Genomic DNA, 22,568 nt, shown 5'->3' with positions numbered 1-22,568 from the left:
TTAGATTGCTCGGAAAATGGACAGCTTTGTATCAGGCTCAGCTCTGTTTTCACCATGACTGTCTATTACAGCATCTGCATTTGCAGCAACAGTCCATCAGTTTATTTTATGTTCAATTCACTCGTATAGAGACCCTGAGATATTCAAAGCAGTGACTCCCACCATATTTATTTAGCAAACAGATAGCAGTTAAAGTTTCTACCACACCTTCCTTCACTGTGTGGTGCATATCTTGTATCCTTGGGAACAGTAATCTTAAGAAGAATCAGTAATCCAACCAGCAGTCCCTGTAAAATATATCCTACACCCAACTCCTTGTAGACCTAAACCAATTCTACCCTGAGAGCCTGGAGTTCTGTACATTGTTGGTACATGTAGTGTCTGTTCCAGAAAGTTACTCTAGACACAGGTAATCCACCATCCAACCTCAGCAGCTCTTTCAAAAATCAAAATAATCTTACATGCTGTAAGAGAATGGATTGTAGCTCATCTTGAGTGAATCCTCAATATCATATAATTTCTTAAAGGACATTAGTGCCCCACAACAGTACCAGTTCCAGACCTCTAGATTCTCTAGGAAAACTATGTCATCATCAGCCATGTTGAGGCCAGACAGTCATGTGTGCCGATACAGGGACCATGTTCTACCTCACCACTGTGCCTTGTCCCTCCCCCTACCTCTTCCTATTACTATTTCTGAATAAACCTGAGAATATAGGTATGAAAACATCCGTGTTCATTAGATACAGTGAATCCCCATGGTAACATTCCCCTTGTTCCTATCTTGGCCTCCAATCTTTTTTCAGTTATTGATCACACATGGCTTTGGTACTTTGTTTCATCTATTCCCTCAGATTAATGCAGGGATCATCACCATCCAGCTAAAGTAGTTCTACCCAGCTTTCTTATTAATTTCTGACATGCTGGACCTTTTTTCCCTCCCTCAACCCTGTTCTTCCCAACACCATAATGTTTCTCTTGTGGTTCTGGCAGATCACAGGCCTTATTCCTATCTATCCCGCTCCCGCAGTACAACCTGTGTTTTTGCAGTTGACCAAATGTTTCCTTTTTGCCCGCACAATTTACTGTTGTAATCCAAAGCACACACATAAGCAGAATTCACCTTTACAGTTCCCCTCTGACACTTTGTGCTCAGTATATTTACACTCATTGAAAGCTAAAAGCTTAAGTGGGCAGCTATGTCTCCATCAAGATTGAAAAGTAAAGGCTTCTTCTCTGACCATATTCTGCAGCAGGAAGCTTCCACAAGACAAAGGAACATACTTGATTCCAAGGTTTAGTCCAAGGTACCTTACCTTTACATTTCAAGCTTTCTTTTCATTCCCACCTACGGCACCACTAATTGCACTAAACCTATCCAGTGTCAGTCTTGTATGACTCTCTATATTAAGGCCTCCCAACCACCCAATACTCTCATTACATTTTCATAATGGCAGCTTCCATTTCCCCTCTACATAGTAGTTGTCCTTGACAAAATATGCAAAATGGAACTGAAACAATCACATTTTCCAAATATTTTGCAGTTCAGATGCACTTCTTGTGGACAAGCTGGTGAACACATTTTCCAGAAGCACGGTTGACCATACCTACCATGTGTATACCACTCATTATAAATTCCCCTCATCACTGGAATCTATGTTTCTCTTTTTCTTGTTTCCTTTTCTGAGTTATCCATTCACCTTCTTTACACATTAACTTATCCAACATTATCAGTTACCAACTCCCTGATCTTTACCCTCTGTAACAGTAACCAACAAGAACACTTGTTTCCCATTTACAGTATTAGTTGTTATTCTGATCTCAGGCTGTTTGCAACTTTACAATGTGTTCACCTGATATTAATATGTGATATGTGTCTGTATCAGAAAAAACACATTGATGCAAGCTGTGAAAACACACATAACAAAGTGCAAATGGAATGCTTTTGGATCGGACAGAACATATTTGGAACAGCCAGACTACATCTCCACCTTTTCCTCCAATTTCAAGCTGCCATTCAAAAAGGTTCAGATGATAACTACCCCTTGCAGCACATCATTTAAAGGGCATTCAGAATGAAAACAGCCCTGTTTTAAAACAGAGTAGGGGTCTGTGTTAGTTGGGGTGGGTACCAGTGAGACATGAAATTAAATTAAATATAGTCCCGTGAGGCCAGTTTGAGTAACAGATCCATGAGTTTGAAGGTTTGTCAGACCCCAAAACACTGCATATTTATAATAATATAGACAGGATTTTACAACTCTCGGAAAGCTATGATGGCTCAATTATTTTATTTTTCATCATGAAGATTACAAGTTAGACAGCAGAAATACGGTGCTCTTATTACAGAGTAATCTACCAGGTATGTGCACTTACATGTATTTGAATGGCCACCGCAGCACCTTGGCAGATGATAACACGTTGCAGTCCCACAAAACTTCAACCAGGTTCAACTTTTATAGCTGACCACCCTGTTTTTTTGCTGGAGCACTCTGTTGTATTGTTGGACTGGCCTCATTTAAATTAATGAGGACGCTGCATTTTTCATGCAAAATCAGTCTGAATGGAGCCTTACTTTGAGCTGCTACTCACCATGTTTGTTAAAGATTCTGCCAGCTCTGACTACCAGATTTGCATATTGAGATTCAGTCACAGTCTGGGCAGACTCAAGATAACTAGTGTAAATGCAAAGGCTTGTGATCAGATGTCACTACCCAGATAAAGCATCTGCATAGAGACTGCATGTTCATACCAGGTGGAAATGGGATTCTATAGCCCCATTCGGATGGGATTTATTTCTCTAGAGGAGGTGGGTATGGAGTCATTGGAGTGCCATGAAAAAGAATAAATCTGTAAAAGAATAAGAAAATAAATGTGGAAATATAAAGAGAATTAAATAAAAGAATAAATAAGTAAATAAAAAATGAAATAACCAAATATAAAAAAAAATATATCTGCACATATCTTTTACTTTACAAGTCCGTGTCACATCTATTTCCTGTTTTTTGTGCTACAAAGCTCCAGCCAAAGCAGAATTCCTATTTGCAGGAATTGAAAACTCAGCCTGGGCAGGAAGGCCATTACCAAAGCCAGTTGATCGACAGCCTAGCCCTTCAAGTAATACCAAAAGCAATAGGGAAAAGCCTAGTGAAAAATAAAGGGATGAAAACAATAAATTACAGTGTACAAAAAAAAAATATTTTTTTTTTTTTCAAATGTACTAAATAAATAAATAAATCAAGATTTATTAATAAATCTTTATTTATTTATTATAATGCAATAAATAAATAAATATATATTAAAACATAAATAAATGTAAACAGAAATAAATGAACACATAATTGTAAAATTTAAAGAAAATGCTAATAGTTATTCTTTAATATTTGGTTATTTGTCTTTATATTTCCACATTTATTTATTTTTTTATTTTTAAATTTCCACATTTATTTTCTTATTCTTTAACAGATTTATTCTTTTTTATGGCACTCCTGTGACTTCATATTGGGGTGATATTAACATTACTTGCCCTGGTCAGTCATTTAAATTCTGTCCGGAGCACGTATGTGAGTAATTTTTCACCCTCCATCTGCCCAGGTCTCTGCAGTGCACTTAACAACTTTTATATTTTATCTCAACTTTTGCTTCCCTTCTGAATTAATATCATGATATGGCAGCTGTAGGATTTTGCGCTACCTCATGAAGCGAGGCACAGGAAGCAGTGTGGAAGTGACAATAAGCACAGAAGTGCATCAAAACTTCAAGATAAATGATAAATTATGAGAAGATTTTGGATGACATTTATTTACATATTTTTGTGTTTCATTACAGATCAATGAGACTATGTGTTAAGAAAAAAATGCTTTGTGTTCCTTCAGTGTTCCCTGTTTCTATAGGACTCTATTTGAGACTTTAGCCAATATGTAGTTGTCTCCATAGTGAAGAAAACAACACATTTTTGGTAAAAATCAATCAGTATGATTGATGAAGACAGCTTGTCTGAACAAAATGGTCAGAGTTATGCTTTAAGAAACTAGCTAACTGCTGTATAGAGCAAGCTGAAAGAGAGAGTTTGTGCAGTGGAATGATTGCAAAGTTTTCTTGGCCACCTGAGTAAGATGCTGCTTATTCCTTTCTCATCCCCTCCTCCCCCACCATCTTTCCAATGGTAGCTTGTTTAGGGCCCCATCCAACACAGTTACAACGGTAACAGTACACAAACAAGTGGGAGGGGCCAAAAGGTTTGGGAATGGTAAGTGTGGGCGAGCAAGCCATTCTGCCAGCATTTCCTCTCACTCTTCCTCTCTCTTTGGAACGTTTGCAACGCTAAAACTCACGTGACATTTCTTTTTGAATTTTGGTTGAGTTGATGCTGTATATTGACATACATATTTTCTTGCGTGTCGGCGTGCGTGTCCATTCACTAAGTGTTCTCCTGAAGCTGCGTGTGCGAGCAATACTGACTGAGATATGAATTCGTTTGCACATCTGAGATTGTTGGAAAACTACTTATTTGTTTATTTTATTTTACTTTGGAAGACAGTGCACCCTTATTTTCATTTACCCTGTTAGCTGTTGTTTGAATTTGGAATGATTTGATTGGTTGATTGTTTGACTTGGTTGATTTATTTCGGTACATCTATTTTCTTTGGTTTTTTTTAATTTTATTTCAAGATTTATTCTTGCAATGAATTTGAGAGGCTGTTGTCTAAGTGTGAATGCTTTGTGGTGCTTTTGTCACAACAGTTTTTCTCACATTTTAAGGTTGACTGGATGTTGCATATTGCTCCCAACATATTCTCTTCTTCCCTTACCCCATTGATATTTTCTTTGTCTGTTTTCTCCTATTTTTTCCTCCCCACAGCATGCATCTATACATTTACAAAACATCATTTTGCCAAGTGCATCAATGGTTTCATTACTTTTGTCTGTATGTTATTGAAATGTCACTAGAATTGAGGAGAGCATGCTGCAAAACGTCATAAGATAGAAAATATGTAATGAGAAAGAAAACTGATTTGTTTTGGATGTGTTTTTAAGTGTTTCTGAATGCAATTTTGAAAACACATAAGTGACATGGGTGTTTGCCATGACACACTGTACTGCTTTCTTTGTTTAAAACATTAGGAAACTTTGCATGCAGATTTACTCTAACAAGTACAGCACTTAGTACTGATGTATACGTATCATAATTTATGCAGCTCTCTCTTTACCTGCTGTAGGTCAACAATGCAACTGCCCGAGTAATGACAAATAAGAAGACTGTCAACCCATATGCAAATGGTAAGGACAAGTCAGTGTTTACAGTGCCTATATAAAGTATTCAACCCCCTAGGAAGTATTCATATTTTACTGTTTTACAACATTCAAAGTAGATTTAATGTAGCTTTTGTCACACCGATCAACAGGAAAAAATACCCTTTCATGTCAACATGAAAACAGATCTGTACAAACTGATCTACACAAATCTAGATCACAAAATAAATGTTTCCATAAGTATTCTCCCCCTTCAATAGGACACACTGCAATCATCACTGGTGCAGCCAAAAGATTTTAGAAGTCGCAAAATAACCTTCATCTGTAGTATAAATAAAGCTATGTCTGGGAGGTCAATCTTTTGGCGAGTCAATATCTTTCTCCATGAAGACAAAGGAACATCTCAAGCAACCTTGCAAAAAAGTAATTGAAGTTCAAGTCAGGGGATGGAAACAAGAACATTTCCAAGTGACCAAACATCTTTTCGGAGTGCAGTTAAATCAGAATGGGGAATTCTGGCACAACGCCACCTACTTCCAAGGTGCACGGAGAAGGGAAAAAGTCTGTGGAGGTAAAAACCCTAGCAACATTTGTAGTATATAGAACAACTTGTGCCCTTCATCAGGGTCTGGAGGCCACAAGCTGAACAGTTTGAAGAGGGTACATCAGGAGACTCTGCAGCTGCTCCTGGATGCCTTTTGAGGTAGATAGAGGATAAAATGCAGCTAAATAGACAGGAATCCAGGGAGAAAACCTGAATTTTGCAAGAAACCTGCAAATAGGGGTTTTCAGCAATACAAAGAGCCCAAAGCTCTAAAACCTAAGCTACACAGGAATGACATAACCAACAAATCCATGGTTGTTTTGTCAAACTTTTCCATATACCTCATGTTGTTAGCCACATGGCACTTAAGGGAAATTGAGCCATATAGTAAAATCATATTGCTTGTAAACTTTTCAGAATGTATTATTAACAATATTAAACACACACACACAAAAAATGTAATTCATTAATTATTTACAATCACTGGTGTTTTTTTTTTTGTTTTTTTTAATTCATCACTCATTATGGTAAGGTGGCAGGCTGCTCTATAGGTAGGCCCCAATGAGCTCATAAACCATCTGTCTAAGGCCCCTTAAAGAGACCTTGAAGCTTCTGTAGGAGCATCACCAAAAGTGAATAAATGGTAAACCAACTTTTCTTTCACAACTGACACCTACCAAATTAGTTAGCATAGTAAGTCAGCACAGCGTGAACTGTGCTGACTAATTACTGTGGCTGATCAGTGTATATTTACATTTTTTATTGTTTATAATATAGACAATATAAAATTTCAGTATAAATTGTCTATAATATTGACAATATAATGGAGGTATCAACTCAAAACTAAAAAGGTTCAGTCTGTTGATTAAAAGTTCATTTGAACTTAATGTGTTTTAAATATATAAATACATTTCATGCTAGATTAAAGTTCAATCAGAACATACTGAGCATATAAAGATCAGAACAGACTTCACATATAAACTAACCAAAATTAAACACTGTTCCCTGTCTCTTTCTCTTCCTCATTGTCTGTTTCTTTGTCTTGCCGTCTATCTTGTCTCAGGCTGGAAGTTAAATCCAGTGGTCAGCGCTGTCTACAGCCCAGAATTCTATGCAGGTGAGAAGACATGCCCTTCTCCATCTGTCACCATCTCCTTTGTCATTATCTTCTTCCTCCTCATTCTTTTTTGACAGTTTTTTTGACATCTTCATTTTGTCCTTCTCCTCAACACCCTGCTCCCTTTCATTTTAACCTTCATCAACTCGTCCTCTCAGCTTTCCTTGCAAGCAACATGCAACCAGGCAAAGTCTGTTTATAGCCTGAGAACTATGGTGAATGGCACAAATGCAACAAAAACAGTCATTTGTGCAGCAAAACAAACATACATTCTGCAACGCCCCCACCCACAAGCCATCTGCAATCTTGGCCATCCCTGCATTCACCTCCGCCGACCCTTACCCACCACCCAGCCCTCACCATGTCATTAACCATGGCTATTAAGGTGAAAAATACCTGGATTTTGTGATAAGAGGAGCAAAGACAGAAAAAAGAGTGTGGCAGAGGAGAAGAAGAATGAAGGAAAGTAGAGGACAAAAGAAAAAAAATCGAATTGTCCATTTTTGCAAGGACTTTAATAGGTATGGAATATATTTTGTAAATTAAAATCAATTTTTTCAATTTCTTCAGACAGTCGTTTGCCTAATTCACCCCCACGTTCTTTTAATTACTAAATTGCTTTGTATAGATTTACCTTTGTCTCACCTTCCAAGTACCAAAAGGCCATTGGGGCGATTGTTTGTGTGTATGTGCACATGTGCAAAGAGTGTACAAGCTTTTCAGGCTTTTACTGTACTAGTAATTTGTGCTATTATCACAGCCTTTCAAGATAGATACCAGGACCTGCCCTTGTGGTTCATTGGTTCAGATGTTTTGATAGGAGAGCAGATTAAGACTATGTCTTCATTAAGTCAATTAAAACGCTGTTTTCATTTAAAAATGATTTTCATCCACAGATGATGATGATTAGCATTCCCAAGGTTTTCCAAGTTATTTTAATAGTGTTCTGTCCAAAGCCAAACCCTTGAACAACATGAAAATGGTTATATCTGTTCTTCTTTGCCCTCTTTTCAATTGGCATACAACAAAACTGCATCACAGCCAACATCTGGTAAACAGTGAAACTGACACAGTTGATGAAATCATTATTTTATGGTTTTGACGTCATATGATAACATCAGCATGAACACATGTTGTGACATCTGCATCGTCGGTTATGATGATGTTTAAAATGCATGATCACATAAAAAGAGGACAGAAAGTTTTTTTCGTTGCTGCCACACAGGCCCTGCCTGTGACAAAGCAACCCACAGCTAGTTTTGGGAATCCTCTATATATCCTTTGAAGTTTCTGGGAGTAATTTAACCTATAAAAGTTATCCATCTTACATGGTTTATTTATACAGTATATTTATACCGAGATATTTCATCTACTCAGGAGACCATTTAAGCTTAAATGTTGATTGCTTCTCTTAATAGTCAAAGTTAAAAAAACAGTATAACCTATATTTTTGACCAGTTTAATTTATAGCCAAATACACTTACAAAAAACCCATTTAATGTATACAAGTGCGGGAATTGAGAGGAAAGCATTACTTTGATAAAGTAAAATGTCATCAGCGTATTTAAAGATTATGTGTATGTCATCTCCAATTTTAATATGTTGTATCTGGTCATGTGGTCTAATTGTATAGTGATGGGTTCTATGGCAAGGGTGAATAATAATGGAGATAATAGGCAGCCCTACCTGTTCCACAAGATGTGTGAAAGGAGCAGAATATTGGTTGATTGTCATAATTATTGCCTTGGGGTGTTATACTAAATCTGAACCCATGAGGTGAAAACAGGGCCAAAATTAAATCTAGACAGACCCTAATTAATTCCATTTAACCCTATCAAAAGCTTTTTCAGCATCCACAGAGATGATCACCATTTGTATAACAGTCATTAGTATGGGAAAAAATATTATAACTTATATTATGTGACAAAAGATAACCCTGCACAAAAACTTGACTAGTCAGGATGAATTAGATTTGATACGTCTGATTCCAAACATACAGTTAAAATTTTTGCAATGATCTTTTAATCAACATTTAGTAGAGAGATTGACCTATCTGAAACATACGGGAGTGGGTCCTTGTCCCTATGTGGTAAAGTAATGGCTGCAGTACAAACAGAAGGAGGGAGCATTTTTTTATTGAGGCAGGTGAAACCAAAAAGGGGGATCAAATGTTGTAAAAATTTACTGTTCACATTTGAGATAACCAACGGTGCACATTCTCTGTGTGCTTTAAATCTTCTGATGTAATGTCCCCATCTAAGCAAGCCCTCTATGCATTTGTCAGAGAGGGTGGTGGAATATAATTTAAAGAATCCTTCTTATTTTCAGAACTGGAATGACTATCAGATGTGTAGAGATTGCCATAGAAGTCTCTAAAGGTTTAATTACTCTCACATGGATCCAATGATATGCCACTGTCACATTTGTTTAAGTTTTAAATAGCCCTATCCTGGGAATCCTTCTTTAATTTTTTCAGGCTAATAGTTTGCCACTCACTTCACCTTGTTCAACAGACTTTTGCTTAGCTCTCAGATTATTCGGTTCAGTATCATGTGTATTAATGATATTATATTTCAGGAAATTATAAAAAGTCAAACCTTCAGCAGCAGAGACCCAGGTCCTGGGAAGTACGGGCTAATGAAATAGTCATGTTGGGTAGAATATACTTAGTAGTCTAAAATACAATTGAATTGTCTGTAGACATGGTAATTTCATCCAGACCCAAGACTAGTGACACTGTATAGCATAAAAATAATTCTACAACAATAAATAAATAAATAATAATACTGAAATAACAAAAGTAATGTTAAATAAATTGAAATAGAAAAATTCAGCGTGGCAAGAAAGAAATGTATATAATTATACACAGAAAACAAAATAAGGAGACACAAAATACCATCCCCCTTTATACTCCTCAACTGATTAATCCTTCCTTCAATTTAGTAACTAACAGCACTGGACATGGTTGATGCTTAGACTGAAATATACATTATGCATATATATATATATATATATAAACATATAAATAAACATATAAATACCCTCAGTGAGCACTTTATTAGCTAATTGTTGGTGCCAGACCTGCTCGTTTGACACACAACAGTCTCTTGAATTTACTCAGAGTGGTGCTAAAAACAAAAAAACATCCGGTGAGCAGCAGTTCTGTGTACACAAATATCTTGTTGATGAGAGCGGTCAGAGGAGGATGCAAAACTGGTTGGAGCAGATAGAAAAGCTGCAGTAACTCAGATAACAACTCTACAACTGTGGTGAGCAGAAAAGCACAATATGTCTAACCAGTGCTGGAAATTAACAGGACCAAAGGGCAAAAATGCCCCAAGAAATCTCAAAATGCCCCTAAAAGCCATGACTGAGGGACAAAAACTTCATCCAAGATTTGGAAAAATGATAATTAAAAAAAAAAAAAAAGAATAAAATAAAAAAATGAAATATATATATATTTATATATATATATATATATATATATATATATATATATAACACACACTCAAACAAGTTGGAAGTTGGCTGTTACAATGGACCGGTATCTCATTAAAAAAGTTTAAACTGTTAACGAAGAAAGCAACCTGAACTCTGGACCCTCACCAATGCCACCCCCAGCAAATAAGATGGTTTCTACAAAGTTTCTGTTTCTACAACTGAAAAATGGAAAAGAGACTGGCTTGGTGTTGAAGAGGTGATTATCATGACTCTCCTCTTCTGTAGAGCATGCAGGGCTCACCCACCCAAACATAGCCTTCGACAGCTAAAAGGTAATCACGACTTTGTCTTGGGAGCGAACAGGTGAAAAAGTATTCAGTTCAGTGCCACCAAACAAGCAAGCATCATCGATTTGCTTATGGTTAGTAAAATTAATGCTAACGCTAGTGACTTTAAAATGTTTTTTTCTGGCCTAAGCCAGAAGCGTCAGCAAGTTGGCAGGAAATGTTAGCTAGGTAATGCCCTGATTACATCAGCTAGGTAATGCTGATGTAATCTCACATAGCCAGACCCTTACTTCGTTTTAGCACTGTCCCAGCAGTGAAGAAATGTTAATGTTCCAGCCTACATGTGGGGCTGCATAACTGAGTATATAATTTTATTTCAACCATGCTCAAGATGTCAAAAGTTTCCCCCTATATAGTTCTTTAAATTCCTACACTGTGTCCAACGTTGAGGCAGACGACCACGTAGAGTCCCACTCCTTTCAGTCAAGAACAGAAATTTGAGGCTGCAGTGGGCTCAGACTCACCAAACCTGGACAGTTGAAGACTGGAAAAACGTAGCCTGGTCTGATGAATCTGGGTTTCTGCTAAACCTGCTTCGTATCAGCAGACCATGCTGATGGTGGTGGTGTAATGATGTGGGGGATGTTTTATTGGCACCCTTTGAGCCCCTTAATACCAATCAATCATGGTTTGAATGCCACAGCCTATCTGAGTATTATTTCTGACCATGTGCATCCCTTAATGGCCACAATTTACTATCTTCTAATGATTACTTCTAGCATGAAAGTGCACCATGTCACAAAACAAAAATCGTCTCACACTGGTTTCCCTACCCAGTATTAGTATGGTGTTCCTAAGAAGTTAGTGTATATATTAATTTTCAAATACACAAAATAAACATTTTTTTCGATAATAGAGAAAAACAGGGGAAAAATGTTGGCGTTGAAGAGAGATTATTATAGTGCATCACTTTCCATTGATTTTGGTAGTTTACAAACTTCATGATTTTGGATCCATCAAGGGAAGGGGTGTAGTGGGCCCATTCAACATATATCAGCTCTGGCAAGCTTTCTGCACTGAAGAGTTCAGGTAACAGGCGGCGTACACACACAACTGGATCACTTTTCTCACCCCTTTCTGAGATTCCAACAAGCAATAAATTTAATTGGTGACTTTTATATTCCAAATAATCCACTTTTGACTTAAAAAAGTTTAGTTCTTTTTCTACAGCAGAAGGAAGCAGAAGCAGAAGTTGACATGAAGGTTTTACTATCAGAAAATTGTGGTTGAATAATTGCCAGCTTGGAAATTTTTTTCTGTCATTTACCGCTGCCGACACATGCTCATGGGTAATTGAGGGGGTACCATCAATTGTGTAATATAACGTGGAAGCAGCAACATAGCCGGACACAAACTGAAGCCAAAGGTAAATGAATATAGAATTGTTAGTTGAAGTCACATTTAATGGCTTGAAGGGGGCCGGTTCAATGGAATTAATCAGGAAAATTTTCAAAAGAAGCCACTCAAGAACATTTTCTTGAGGAGAACTCACTCCGACACAAATGTAAGAGTTGCCATTTTCAGCAACAACCCCTTTTTGTACTGTTGTGCCCAAAAAGGGGTTGCTAATCCTTAGTGCATGTAGACATATGTACTGACATTGTCAGTGGGTTATCAAGTACTGTTAAGTATCCTTAAGTCCTTGTTCTTTATCTGTATATACCAAGTACCTTTTTCATTTAGGCCATATCGACGCCAGAATGGGGTAGTGTTGGGAAGAGTCATCAGTGCAATTTTAAGGGTCATCAGACCACTCGGCCTTAAAATCAAGGTGACAAAAGATGAATAGGAACAATTACCAGCCCCACTCCTCTCTTTGTCTCTCTTTGAGAAACTCTTATCCTTTGGATCAAACCTTCCATTTTTCATCAGGTCAATGAATGATTCACTGTTTCTATTAGCTATTTATTAGGTCTCCATTTGGAAGAGATGTATAATTAGGGTTGGAAATGGCACCTCGATTTCCTTCTCACCCTTCACTCACCCCAGCTCTCAAATTAAGTTTTGTGTCAGTCACCCCCCATTAAGATTAATGATAAGTTAATAACAATACCACTTCAGTAGCTCCGCTCCACTGCCACTCTCTCTTTATACTTTCTTTCTCTTAACTTTTTTTCCATAACTGGAAATAGGAGAACACTTTACACATTCTCTCCAGGATTCAAATGCTAATGTAATCTAAAGGTGTACAGCTCTTTGTGCTATACCATGCCCTGAACACTATTTAAATAATCTGCCTTCAGCAGAAATTATGGGTTCTTTTGGGGGATTTTGTGATATCACAGAACGTGTGCATCATTTTCTGTTGTCTGTCTCCAGTACAAGGTTTTCCCTACCCAGCAGCCAGTGCAGCAGCAGCGTACAGAGGAGCCCACCTACGCGGTCGAGGACGGACCGTGTATAACACATTCAGGGCAGCTGCCCCACCTCCCCATATCCCATCTTACGGAGGGTGAGCATCCTTTCTCACTCTTGCCCTGTTGTCATTCCTTCCTCTTTGGTCTCTCCTTCTCTCTTCCCCTTCCAATGGCAAGTCCTGAATCTCTGTTTTCAGTGTCAGCAGAATGATGCATGCCAGTCAGGCATGTTTCAGGACATGTGACTCATTGGAAATGACTGTAAATTTGGCCTTTTACTGTGGTGTCACTAAGTGAGGCTGTCTTCATGGAGTAAATGGGTTGTCCTCAACTTTGTGTCCACTTTTGGAGTTCACCCAGTTGCCCCCAAAAAGAGGGGTAAAAACAAATAAACAAACAAACTAAGCAAAAAACATCTTACCAGCCCCAGCAGGACCTCTGGCTGACCCTCCATGGCTGAATGTTTTGGACACAAACCAAGGGGAGCTGTGTATTGTGAGCAGTCAGATCTGATTTGCCATCATGCTGTTGTTTATTTATTTTTTTTATATTGCTCTTTATGACTGCAAGCAAATGGACACTCGCTGGGAATCTATTTAAGGATGGGAGCAGATAGAATTTGTTTTCTCCTGCTCACACTAGTCAGGTTTTCATCCAAATGTAGCACACATTTTAAATGACTTTCCAGAAAATCGCAAAAGAAAGAACGGACTACACGTGTCTTTCCATCCACTACTATTATGTAAATATTAGGAGTTGAGTGGATTGACATTAATCCGTTGCAGAAGGAAAAGACACAATGAGATGAAATCATTAAAGGAGTCAAACAACAAACTATGAGAAACCATGTGGAAACTGTGATGGAAATATGACATATATGTTTCAAACAGTCTTCTAATTGGTCCAAATGTTTTCGTCTGCCACTATTTTTCCTCTCTTCAGTAGAGTTGAAGCTTCAGTAATGTTTAATTCACATGCTTCATGTAGGTCATGATTTATTCGGTATGTCTGTTTACATTGCACTTTGTTAGATTTTGTTTTTAATCAATACACCAACTTTTCTACCTCAGTCATGTATAAATTCCTTTTTGTAGAAACTTTTTTGCAACTTGTTGTGTTGGTAAATTTAAAATACGCATATATATAGGTGGATGGAAACTTACTTACTTCTAGTGATTCAAAACAATACCTCAAAGTGAACAATGAGCATCACACTCCTTGGTGTACGATATAAAGATTGATAGCAAAAGAAAATTAATAGATATACTTTAGCTAGCTGACCTGAAGTAACAAAGATTTTATTTTAACGTTCAATTTCTTTAAAATGTTACAAGTTACAACGATTTTCCCTTAAAATCACATGGGCTTTGTGTTTTGTTTGTCCCAAAGAAAACAATATATGCAAGCTAATGTAAATGATGGTTTATTTATTAATTTTTTTGCTTTTTTTACATTTAAATAATATGAACATTAAATAAATAAATATGAACATTGCACTAAATAAATTAATAATAATAAATTACTCGTATAAATGAAAATTCAAAATACGATTCCTTAAAATTTCACAAACAATTGAAATGTGAATGGACTTTTCATTTGCATTTGCAAAAATTTACAAAATCCACAAAATAAATGCAACTTTTTTTTAACACATGCCAAACAATATGTAAATGCAAAAGCATATGTATTTACTTTTGCTTGTAGGATTGAAAAAAAATTATAGTAATGAATGATATTTGGCAGCAATTATAGGCACAGCATTTGCACTTCCAACAAATTCGCCAACCTTAACAACCATATTGGTCATTTGTCCCTGACCTCTGATAGGATCCATAGGAGTCTTTCCTGAAATAGTGCCCCACTGGTGGCAGGGGAGATGTCACAGATAAACTATTAAAAATCAATGCCCCCCTATGATGTGACAGTGCCATGTTAAAGGTTTGGTTAGGTCCTAGACACAAAAAACAACTAAATTAAGTTTAGGGAAAGATTGTGGTTTGGGGTAAAATAAGTACTATGTTAAGGTTAGAGAACCTTTGACATGGTTAGTGTTAAAGAATGATCGTCATCATGGTTAGATAGAAAGCTTTTAGGCAGTTAGAGTGCTTTGTCACTTCAACGTAAACATGCCGATTTGAGGATTTTGCTGAAAAGACTGATGATATCTAACAAAACCACTAGAACTCGCTTAACAATAAAAACTTTGTAACTAACTTTGTAATAAGCTACTTGCACAAACAACTTATGGGACTGTTTTTTTATGGGAGGACAGTCTCTGCACTTCAAATGTCGATCTTTGAAGCTTACAGTAAATTCACAAAAAAGAGCTGGTATCAAAAAAGGGTGGGGTCTCAAATAATAGTGGCCTACACCAACAAATAAAGGCGTATACAAAACCTTAAGTGAGAATTACTTCATGTAAAAAAACTGTAAACATACATTTACTATAATATGCATTTCTACAGCACTGTTTCATTTCTAATTCACCTATTCATTTAAATTATTTCTACTTTGCAGTCTTTTCAGCTGCTATCATTTGCTATTGCTAATATATTGTCAATGAGACCCAACATGTACTGCAGATATTTCAAATTACAAGTTTACCAGTGAGAGAAAGGATTAAACCATTTGAGCTGTTGAAAAGCTTTTTAATGTCAAATGTGCACAGGAAGAGTTGAGTTTCATTGATAGAAGCTTAAACCCAATCGAAAAACAAAAAAGTTTTACAGACTAAAATTAATTGATAATTGATGACAATAAATCTGTTAAAAGGAAAAAGTGAGAGCAGCAGAGTGATAGATATGAAATGACTGTTGTTGATGGAATTAGTGCTGTAGGTGCGCCTGTTTTCCAACAGCTTCCTGTTGAATGAATGAATAGTACTACCACCAACTGTCAACACTGTCACTATGAGCATTCCTAGTAGCAGATGAACCGTCATATAGAATGAGGTAGATAGGTGTTTGGGAAAACATTGGAGCATGGTCTTGACAAATACATATGTGCTACAGATATTGCTTTCATTAACGCTGCTGCACCACTTAATTGCCCTTGTGGTAGTCAGATGGTGAATTATTAATGTGAACCGTAATGTATTTTTATTAAAACTGTCCATATCAAGTAGCGATGACTCAACTCCAAATAAATCCTGTGACACAGCTAGGAAACCAAGTTTGGTTTCTGTGTGTGTGTGTTCATAATGTGTTCCTTCATGTCTTTGAGGGGGCCTGACATGATATCCTATAGTATCAATAAGCCAATATGTGTATATAGCTGTGCTGCAATATCAAAGAACACATTTTAATGAGTGAAACAGTTCTCTCGACTTCCTTGAAATTTGAGAAGTTATTGATTATCAGAGATAACATAAACAGTGTGAAACAAGTCTGATGGCTGGTGAAATTGGAAGCTTGGTCTTCTGAGAAGCTGAAAAGAACCATAACAGACACAAAATAGTTTTCTCCACAGTTATCAGTAAATTGAAATTTTTGAAACTTACTATTCATCATCATTTTGCACCATCACTGCCAGCTATAACATCGCTCAACTGTAATTTTTGTATCTGTATAATATAGCATATTGCATTGTGGGGTTGTTATCAGAAAGTAGTGCACATACCATGGAAACTATTTTTTTTGTACCATTGTGGAATTTTTGAGAGCACTAAATTGTGGTTGCATTTACACACTCAGAATTTGGACATTCATATAAAATGGAAGACAGTAAATACAGTGCACTACAAAGTAAAACAGGAGGAATTTTGGACACAGCATCTGATTCAGTATTTTTGGAGTTGATCTATACTGGAGATTAAAACACAAGATATGTTGGCCTCTGATGCTTCAGTTTCTCTTGGAAATCCCACAGTTTTATGGAAGCCTAATATGAAATTACTGGAGTACTCCTTTAACCATTAAATGCTCTGAAAACATATTTTCTCAATCAGCTTCTTACAATGAGAAATGGCATCCAACATCAACACAATGTCTTCTGTGAAAATTAGAACAGTTTAGGTTATCTCACGACAGATTTCTGTCTATACTGTTTTTCTCCGTGCTCTTTTCACTGGTTTAAAGTGGGTGGGGCTCAGTTGGAAAAAAAATGTGAAGTCACATACTTCACTGCACCAATCAGGATTTAGCAACATTGGAATCTGATGATACTTGTTTGGTCTTGTATTGTTTGGTCACTGTCAATCAGTTCTGTTTAAACCAAACCCACACAGAGTTCTTTAAGTGTTAGAATATAATAAATAATAGCTATGTATATATTTTTTTTATTTTAATTGTTGTTGTTTTATTATTTTAAATTTGTTATGTTTCTCTTATTCTTTATTTTTATTTAGTTATATAGTAGATATTTATCTTTATAGAGAAATACTTAAAATTCAAAGATCCTAGGCCTCTTTAACACAGATTCAGCTTTAGTTTTTGGTTACTTTTATGAAGACATCTTTCCAAACTAAAAATTTGACAAACAAAGATAAATGAAAACAACCAGAGGCTGTGTGGCGTATCTTTCAGATTGCGTTTTATTGTTAATATACATTACATTGAGGATAAGTGGTCTACAGTTGTACTGTGTTACAACAACCTGAGCCCAGGGCCCAGTTCCAAAAAGCAAATTTACCTTAGTCTGGCTCTCTTTGGGTTGCCTGCTTCACTGAACCTAACATTGGTGATCCTGGAAAACTTGTTTCATGAAGCTAGTTATCAACTTGCTCAGTTAATTGTGTGTTTTCTAGTCCAGCTCTGAGCACGTTCATGTGAAAGAGGAGTAGTTGCTAATTACAAATGACATCATCAGAACCATATGAGATGAAATGATGATACCTATGGGAAAATTTGATTATAGCACAGCAAAAAATTATATCCACTGAGGTCAAATGTGTACAATTTAAGAGAATAAGAAGCTGTAGAAACACTAGAAATAATGTCCAAATATGAAAAGGTTATAAAGGCTATAAATAACTGTAAAATTACTATGTATTATGTAGTTATTTAGTGTGATAACCTCTCCCTGTGTTTTTTACTCTTTTTTCCATGTTGGAATCCTGTAGGAATGATGACTTTGTTTGTTTTGATCTGGTCCTCCGAAGAAGGTTAGCTGTGTCTACCATGGTGATTTATCCCAGTTAAAAGTGAGCCAGTTTTGTGATAAAGAACAACCTGACTTATGCCCCAAAGAGAGCTGAGTAACCCACTAATCTCGCTTAATGGCACAGGTTGATATCAACAAAAACACTGTTGTCCAAGTTGCAAATTAAGTATACTGAATCCTCCTGTCCGTGAAAGTCTTGAAGTTATAATTCAACTTGAAAATTCAAACTCCCAATAACAAAAGGTTTAACTTTGCATACTATGCATTACGAAAGGTCAATGATCCTTCGTAGATCTTTTTTAATTTTCTGAACTCTATAATACTTAAAATATTTTTGGCATATGACATGCAAATCGTACATTTTCAGGAAAAATACATAAACTAAATATACTGTAACAATGTAAATGAAACGAAATAACAAAATACATTAAAGTTATGTGTTTTTGTAGTTGACTCGTTCAAATTAAATATAATATTAAAATATAAATCAATAAATTGCATGGACATATTTTTTTTTTTATTTCTCTCCAGTGTTTTGTAGCATTCTAAAAATATCACTGAGCATTACTTTATTTTCTATTTTAGATTTTTTTTTTATAACTAAAAAAAAAAGCTGATGCTGCTGACTGGACTTTAAGCTGTATCATTTTTGTAAACATAAACTAGTGAAATTGTGTTTTTGGACCGTCCCAACCTCCTTACTCAGCCATTAAAGAGCAGAGGGGGGTACCTGCTGTATTTCCTCTTTGCCTCTGCCCCTCATATGTCTTTTGTTTGTTTTTTGTTTTTGGTTGTTTATTGGATTGTGGTGATGGGGGTTGGTTGGTAGCTAGCCCAGTGCCTTCATGTCAACATGCACTAATATGAATGTTTTTGCTTTATCGTGTGTTTGTCTGTTTGTTTGTGTTTGCATCCTCTGCAGTGTTGTTTACCAGGATGGATTTTATGGTGCAGATATTTATGTAAGTATTATTTACTGGTATGACATTGCATGCTACACCATCATCTTTGTGGGCTCTGCCCTGTTTCTACGCACATGCAAACCTCCCTACTCATTCATGGCTTTACCCTCACCTGGGGGAGCAGATAGCTGGTCATGTCACAGCCTGCGGTTCAGATTGGCCCCAACAAAGAGACTGTAGGCTCTGAACATCCACAGGCACTGTGAGCCAGACACAAAAGCTGCAGTCTAACAAAAAAGAGTCAAATACAGCTGTTTTTACAGGTGCAAGAGTTAACAGGGATCTCACCATTCAATTCAGAACTGATTTTTGATTTAATAAATAGAAAGAACACCGTTTTCATCATCTGATGATGATGGTGATTAATCTGGAATTCCAAATTTTCCAACCTGAAAATGTAACCCACGTGAATAATGCAGATCCATAAAAAACAATTTTTTGGGGGGGCTCGAGTTCAACATGCCCAATTTCACACCTGCTGCGTACCCCAGTCACGCTTGTGCGTCACCCAGTGACAATTGACAAGAAGAAGGCAGTTTCAGATGAGATAATTCAGGTATGTCAACATTATCCGTCGTTATATGTCTAATATATATGTTGAAGATACAGGTCTATTTTGACTTTTTTTGTTGTTTGATCAATCAGATGATCACTTATTTATTAATTTTCATGTATCGCAGGGTCCCATGGCTTGCTATATTGCATGTTATTTCACTTTTTCATGTAGCTAAATTTGCGTATCTGCAAACTTAGCCTGCTAAGTTAAAAAACTAGCCAGCTGATTAACCACATGCAACATTTGGGTGTATGAATGGTTGTTTTTCAAGTTGTCCTTAGGTAAATGGTTATGGCACATTTTGTATAAATTTCTTGTGAATGGTTAATGGTGGGAAAACCATATAATCCTTACCTATCAGTGGACTAGTAACCTAGCTTTAGCAGCTATGTAGCAGTTTAGCCACATGTCAATGGATCCTCAGTAATGGTAACAGTGAAGAGTTATGTTGTCAGGTGTAATACTAATAATAAATGAAATCTACTGGTACTGGTCTTACTTGCTAGAATCATAATTCTCCACTTTTGTTCTGAATGTCAGATACAGTACATAGTCTGCAACTTGGATTGCGTAGGTTACCAGCCCATACAGTTCATTGATCAGTGTGTATGGTTTAATAATCCATGCACACAGTTTATTGCTTGGTGTGTAATAATAAACTATATACTAAGCTGAGCACATGGTTTAGATGAACATTTCTTATTATTTGAACCCCATGAATACGTCAGATTAATATATTATTAATATTATATCAATACATCAACTACAATTATTTTAATTAATTATCATATGATTAATACATTATATAACTTGCACTAAAAAGTTGTTTGGTATATTGGAAAATATATCAAGGTTAAAAATAAAATTGGAGAAAAATGTATATGGTAAAAAATCATCTTTTCTAAACCTTCAAGTTCTTGAAAAGGGAAAACAAAAGCCCACTATATTCAGACTCAGTTTTACTTACTAGGGAAAGAGAATGTTAGAACCACAAACTGAGTTAATTAGCTCTGAATTAGAGTAACATTATCTTATCTGCATATGCATATATGTATACATTTTCACATCATTAAGTTGCAAAAAATATCTTGATCTTAGTGGGTCTTCCTGAATAAATTTTTAACATCTGAGGTTTTAACTCACTGACATGAGGATTTTTTAAATACAAAAAACAAGTAGGCTAAGTTGCATCGGTGTGTGTTAAAGGGAAGCAAAATGTTCAGTTTTATATTTAAACAGTTTCTTCATCATATTTAAATTTTTAAAACCACCAAACAAGTGGTTTGGTATTTTAGTCCATTTAACACAAATCATGTACATGTAACTGCTTTATGCTTCAAGTAAAGACCATCTAGACTCCATTCTGCTGTGTTGTCTGCTGTGATGTGTTCTTTACGTTGGTGAGTATTTACATATCTCAAACATAGCCAAGATGAAAAGTTCAAACAATAAAAATAATATAATAATGGATAATAATAATAATAAATACATGCTGCCCCTGACCAGGTCTGACCACAGTCATTTAACTGGAATCCATCCAGGATGGTGTCAAGAAATGGAAATAAGTCAGACTTACCAAAATAAGATTCTGCTGAACTTACATTGAGCTCACTTTGTGAAACACACTCATCATGCTCTCTGTAATGGATCATTCTCTAAATGTGAGTTTTCTAACCAATGCAACCTTGCAGAGACACATTCAAAAAGGTGAAATCACAGAATGAATGATGAAAAACTGAACAGCATTACTGTATAAAAAAATCTATGTGTCTAGACGAGGTTCTTCAACAGCTCCCATAACATTCATCTCCTTGCCTCCACATTAGCCCATGTGCCCTTGCCACAGGGACTGATTGTCATGCTGCAGTCACAACATTTAATATTCATTAGCACAGGGATCAAGAGCCCCTGACACTGTGTTTATGTTTATGGAAAAGCAACTACCTAAGAAGTGGGTTCAGTCAATTCATCCAAATAGCAAATTAAATAAGATCGAAAAAGAGCTGAGTGATACCCGAGAGGTTGACACTATTGGAAAATACTGATGAAAAAAGGAAATATCGTTAATAGTGGCCATTATTTGAAACAGGCTGACATTGGAGGCAAGCCTTTATTTCTATTTTCTCCAGTTCTCTGGTTAATACAAACTCAGAACTTCTTCATACATTAATAATGAATGATCACTGTTAAAATACCATCAATAAAACACACTACCTGCACAGATATCCCACATTAAATGTTCCAGTGGGTCAATGGGCATAATCCCCCACCCTCATCAGATTTTTACTGCGTTTCCTGCAAACCAGCACACCTCCAACACGTCATCAAGGCAAACTACTACTTTTACCTTGACTTTTTATCCTGTGGAAAACCATTCATGCTGTGCTAGCATATATTAAATGGTCATAATTAGTCTTGGCTCATCTTGGCACAGGTACCCCCTGTAAAAAGTAATTTGACATTACTCAGTTGTCTTACTGATGGAATTGGTGCTATGTTACCATGAATTTAACAGGCCTTAATTTGTTCATGGTGGCAATAACAGTCAGCCTTTACTTATAGGTTAAAGCTGGGAATGGTCTCTGTAGCTATTGAGAATTTTAGCTTTGATTTTAGTTGCATGAGGGCAGTGCCACAACATGAGTTTGGGCCTGCAGCCTCATGGCCAAAAATACTGAAAGTCATTGAAGATGGATGGACAGACAGGAAAAGGAGTTCTGCTCAGCCTTCTTTTGCTTCACTGAATCAGCAAATGTGATGGATTAGGAAAATTCTGGGTGTGATCCTGTGTGTGTGTGTGTGTGCGTGTGTGTGTGTGTGTGTGTGTGTGTGTGTGTGTGTGTGTGTGTGTGTGTGTGGAGTGGCTATACATGAATGCAAGTACACACTAA

The 22,568-nt window shown here is 36.5% G+C and overlaps 1 protein-coding gene across 6 annotated transcripts in view; it reads left to right on the top strand.

Moving 5' to 3' along the window:
* Nucleotides 1–22,568, top strand: part of rbfox1 (RNA binding fox-1 homolog 1) — a 160,156-nt gene that overhangs the window by 107,542 nt on the left and 30,046 nt on the right. For 5 of the 6 annotated variants that reach the window (XM_040121653.1, XM_040121660.1, XM_040121669.1 and 2 more), the window contains 4 exons: nucleotides 5,220–5,280; nucleotides 6,861–6,914; nucleotides 13,022–13,154; nucleotides 19,082–19,121. In XM_040121653.1, the coding sequence (XP_039977587.1) occupies nucleotides 5,220–5,280; nucleotides 6,861–6,914; nucleotides 13,022–13,154; nucleotides 19,082–19,121 (288 nt within the window). The remainder of the gene's footprint in view (nucleotides 1–5,219; nucleotides 5,281–6,860; nucleotides 6,915–13,021; nucleotides 13,155–19,081; nucleotides 19,122–22,568) is intronic. The other variant, XM_040121689.1, reaches the window with a different exon arrangement.

The sequence above is a fragment of the Xiphias gladius genome, chromosome 3, assembly GCF_016859285.1.
Source record: "Xiphias gladius isolate SHS-SW01 ecotype Sanya breed wild chromosome 3, ASM1685928v1, whole genome shotgun sequence".
Classification (NCBI taxonomy): domain Eukaryota; kingdom Metazoa; phylum Chordata; class Actinopteri; order Istiophoriformes; family Xiphiidae; genus Xiphias; species Xiphias gladius.
Note: the sequence above shows the minus strand (reverse complement) of the source record. Positions and strands in the feature narration are given on the sequence as shown.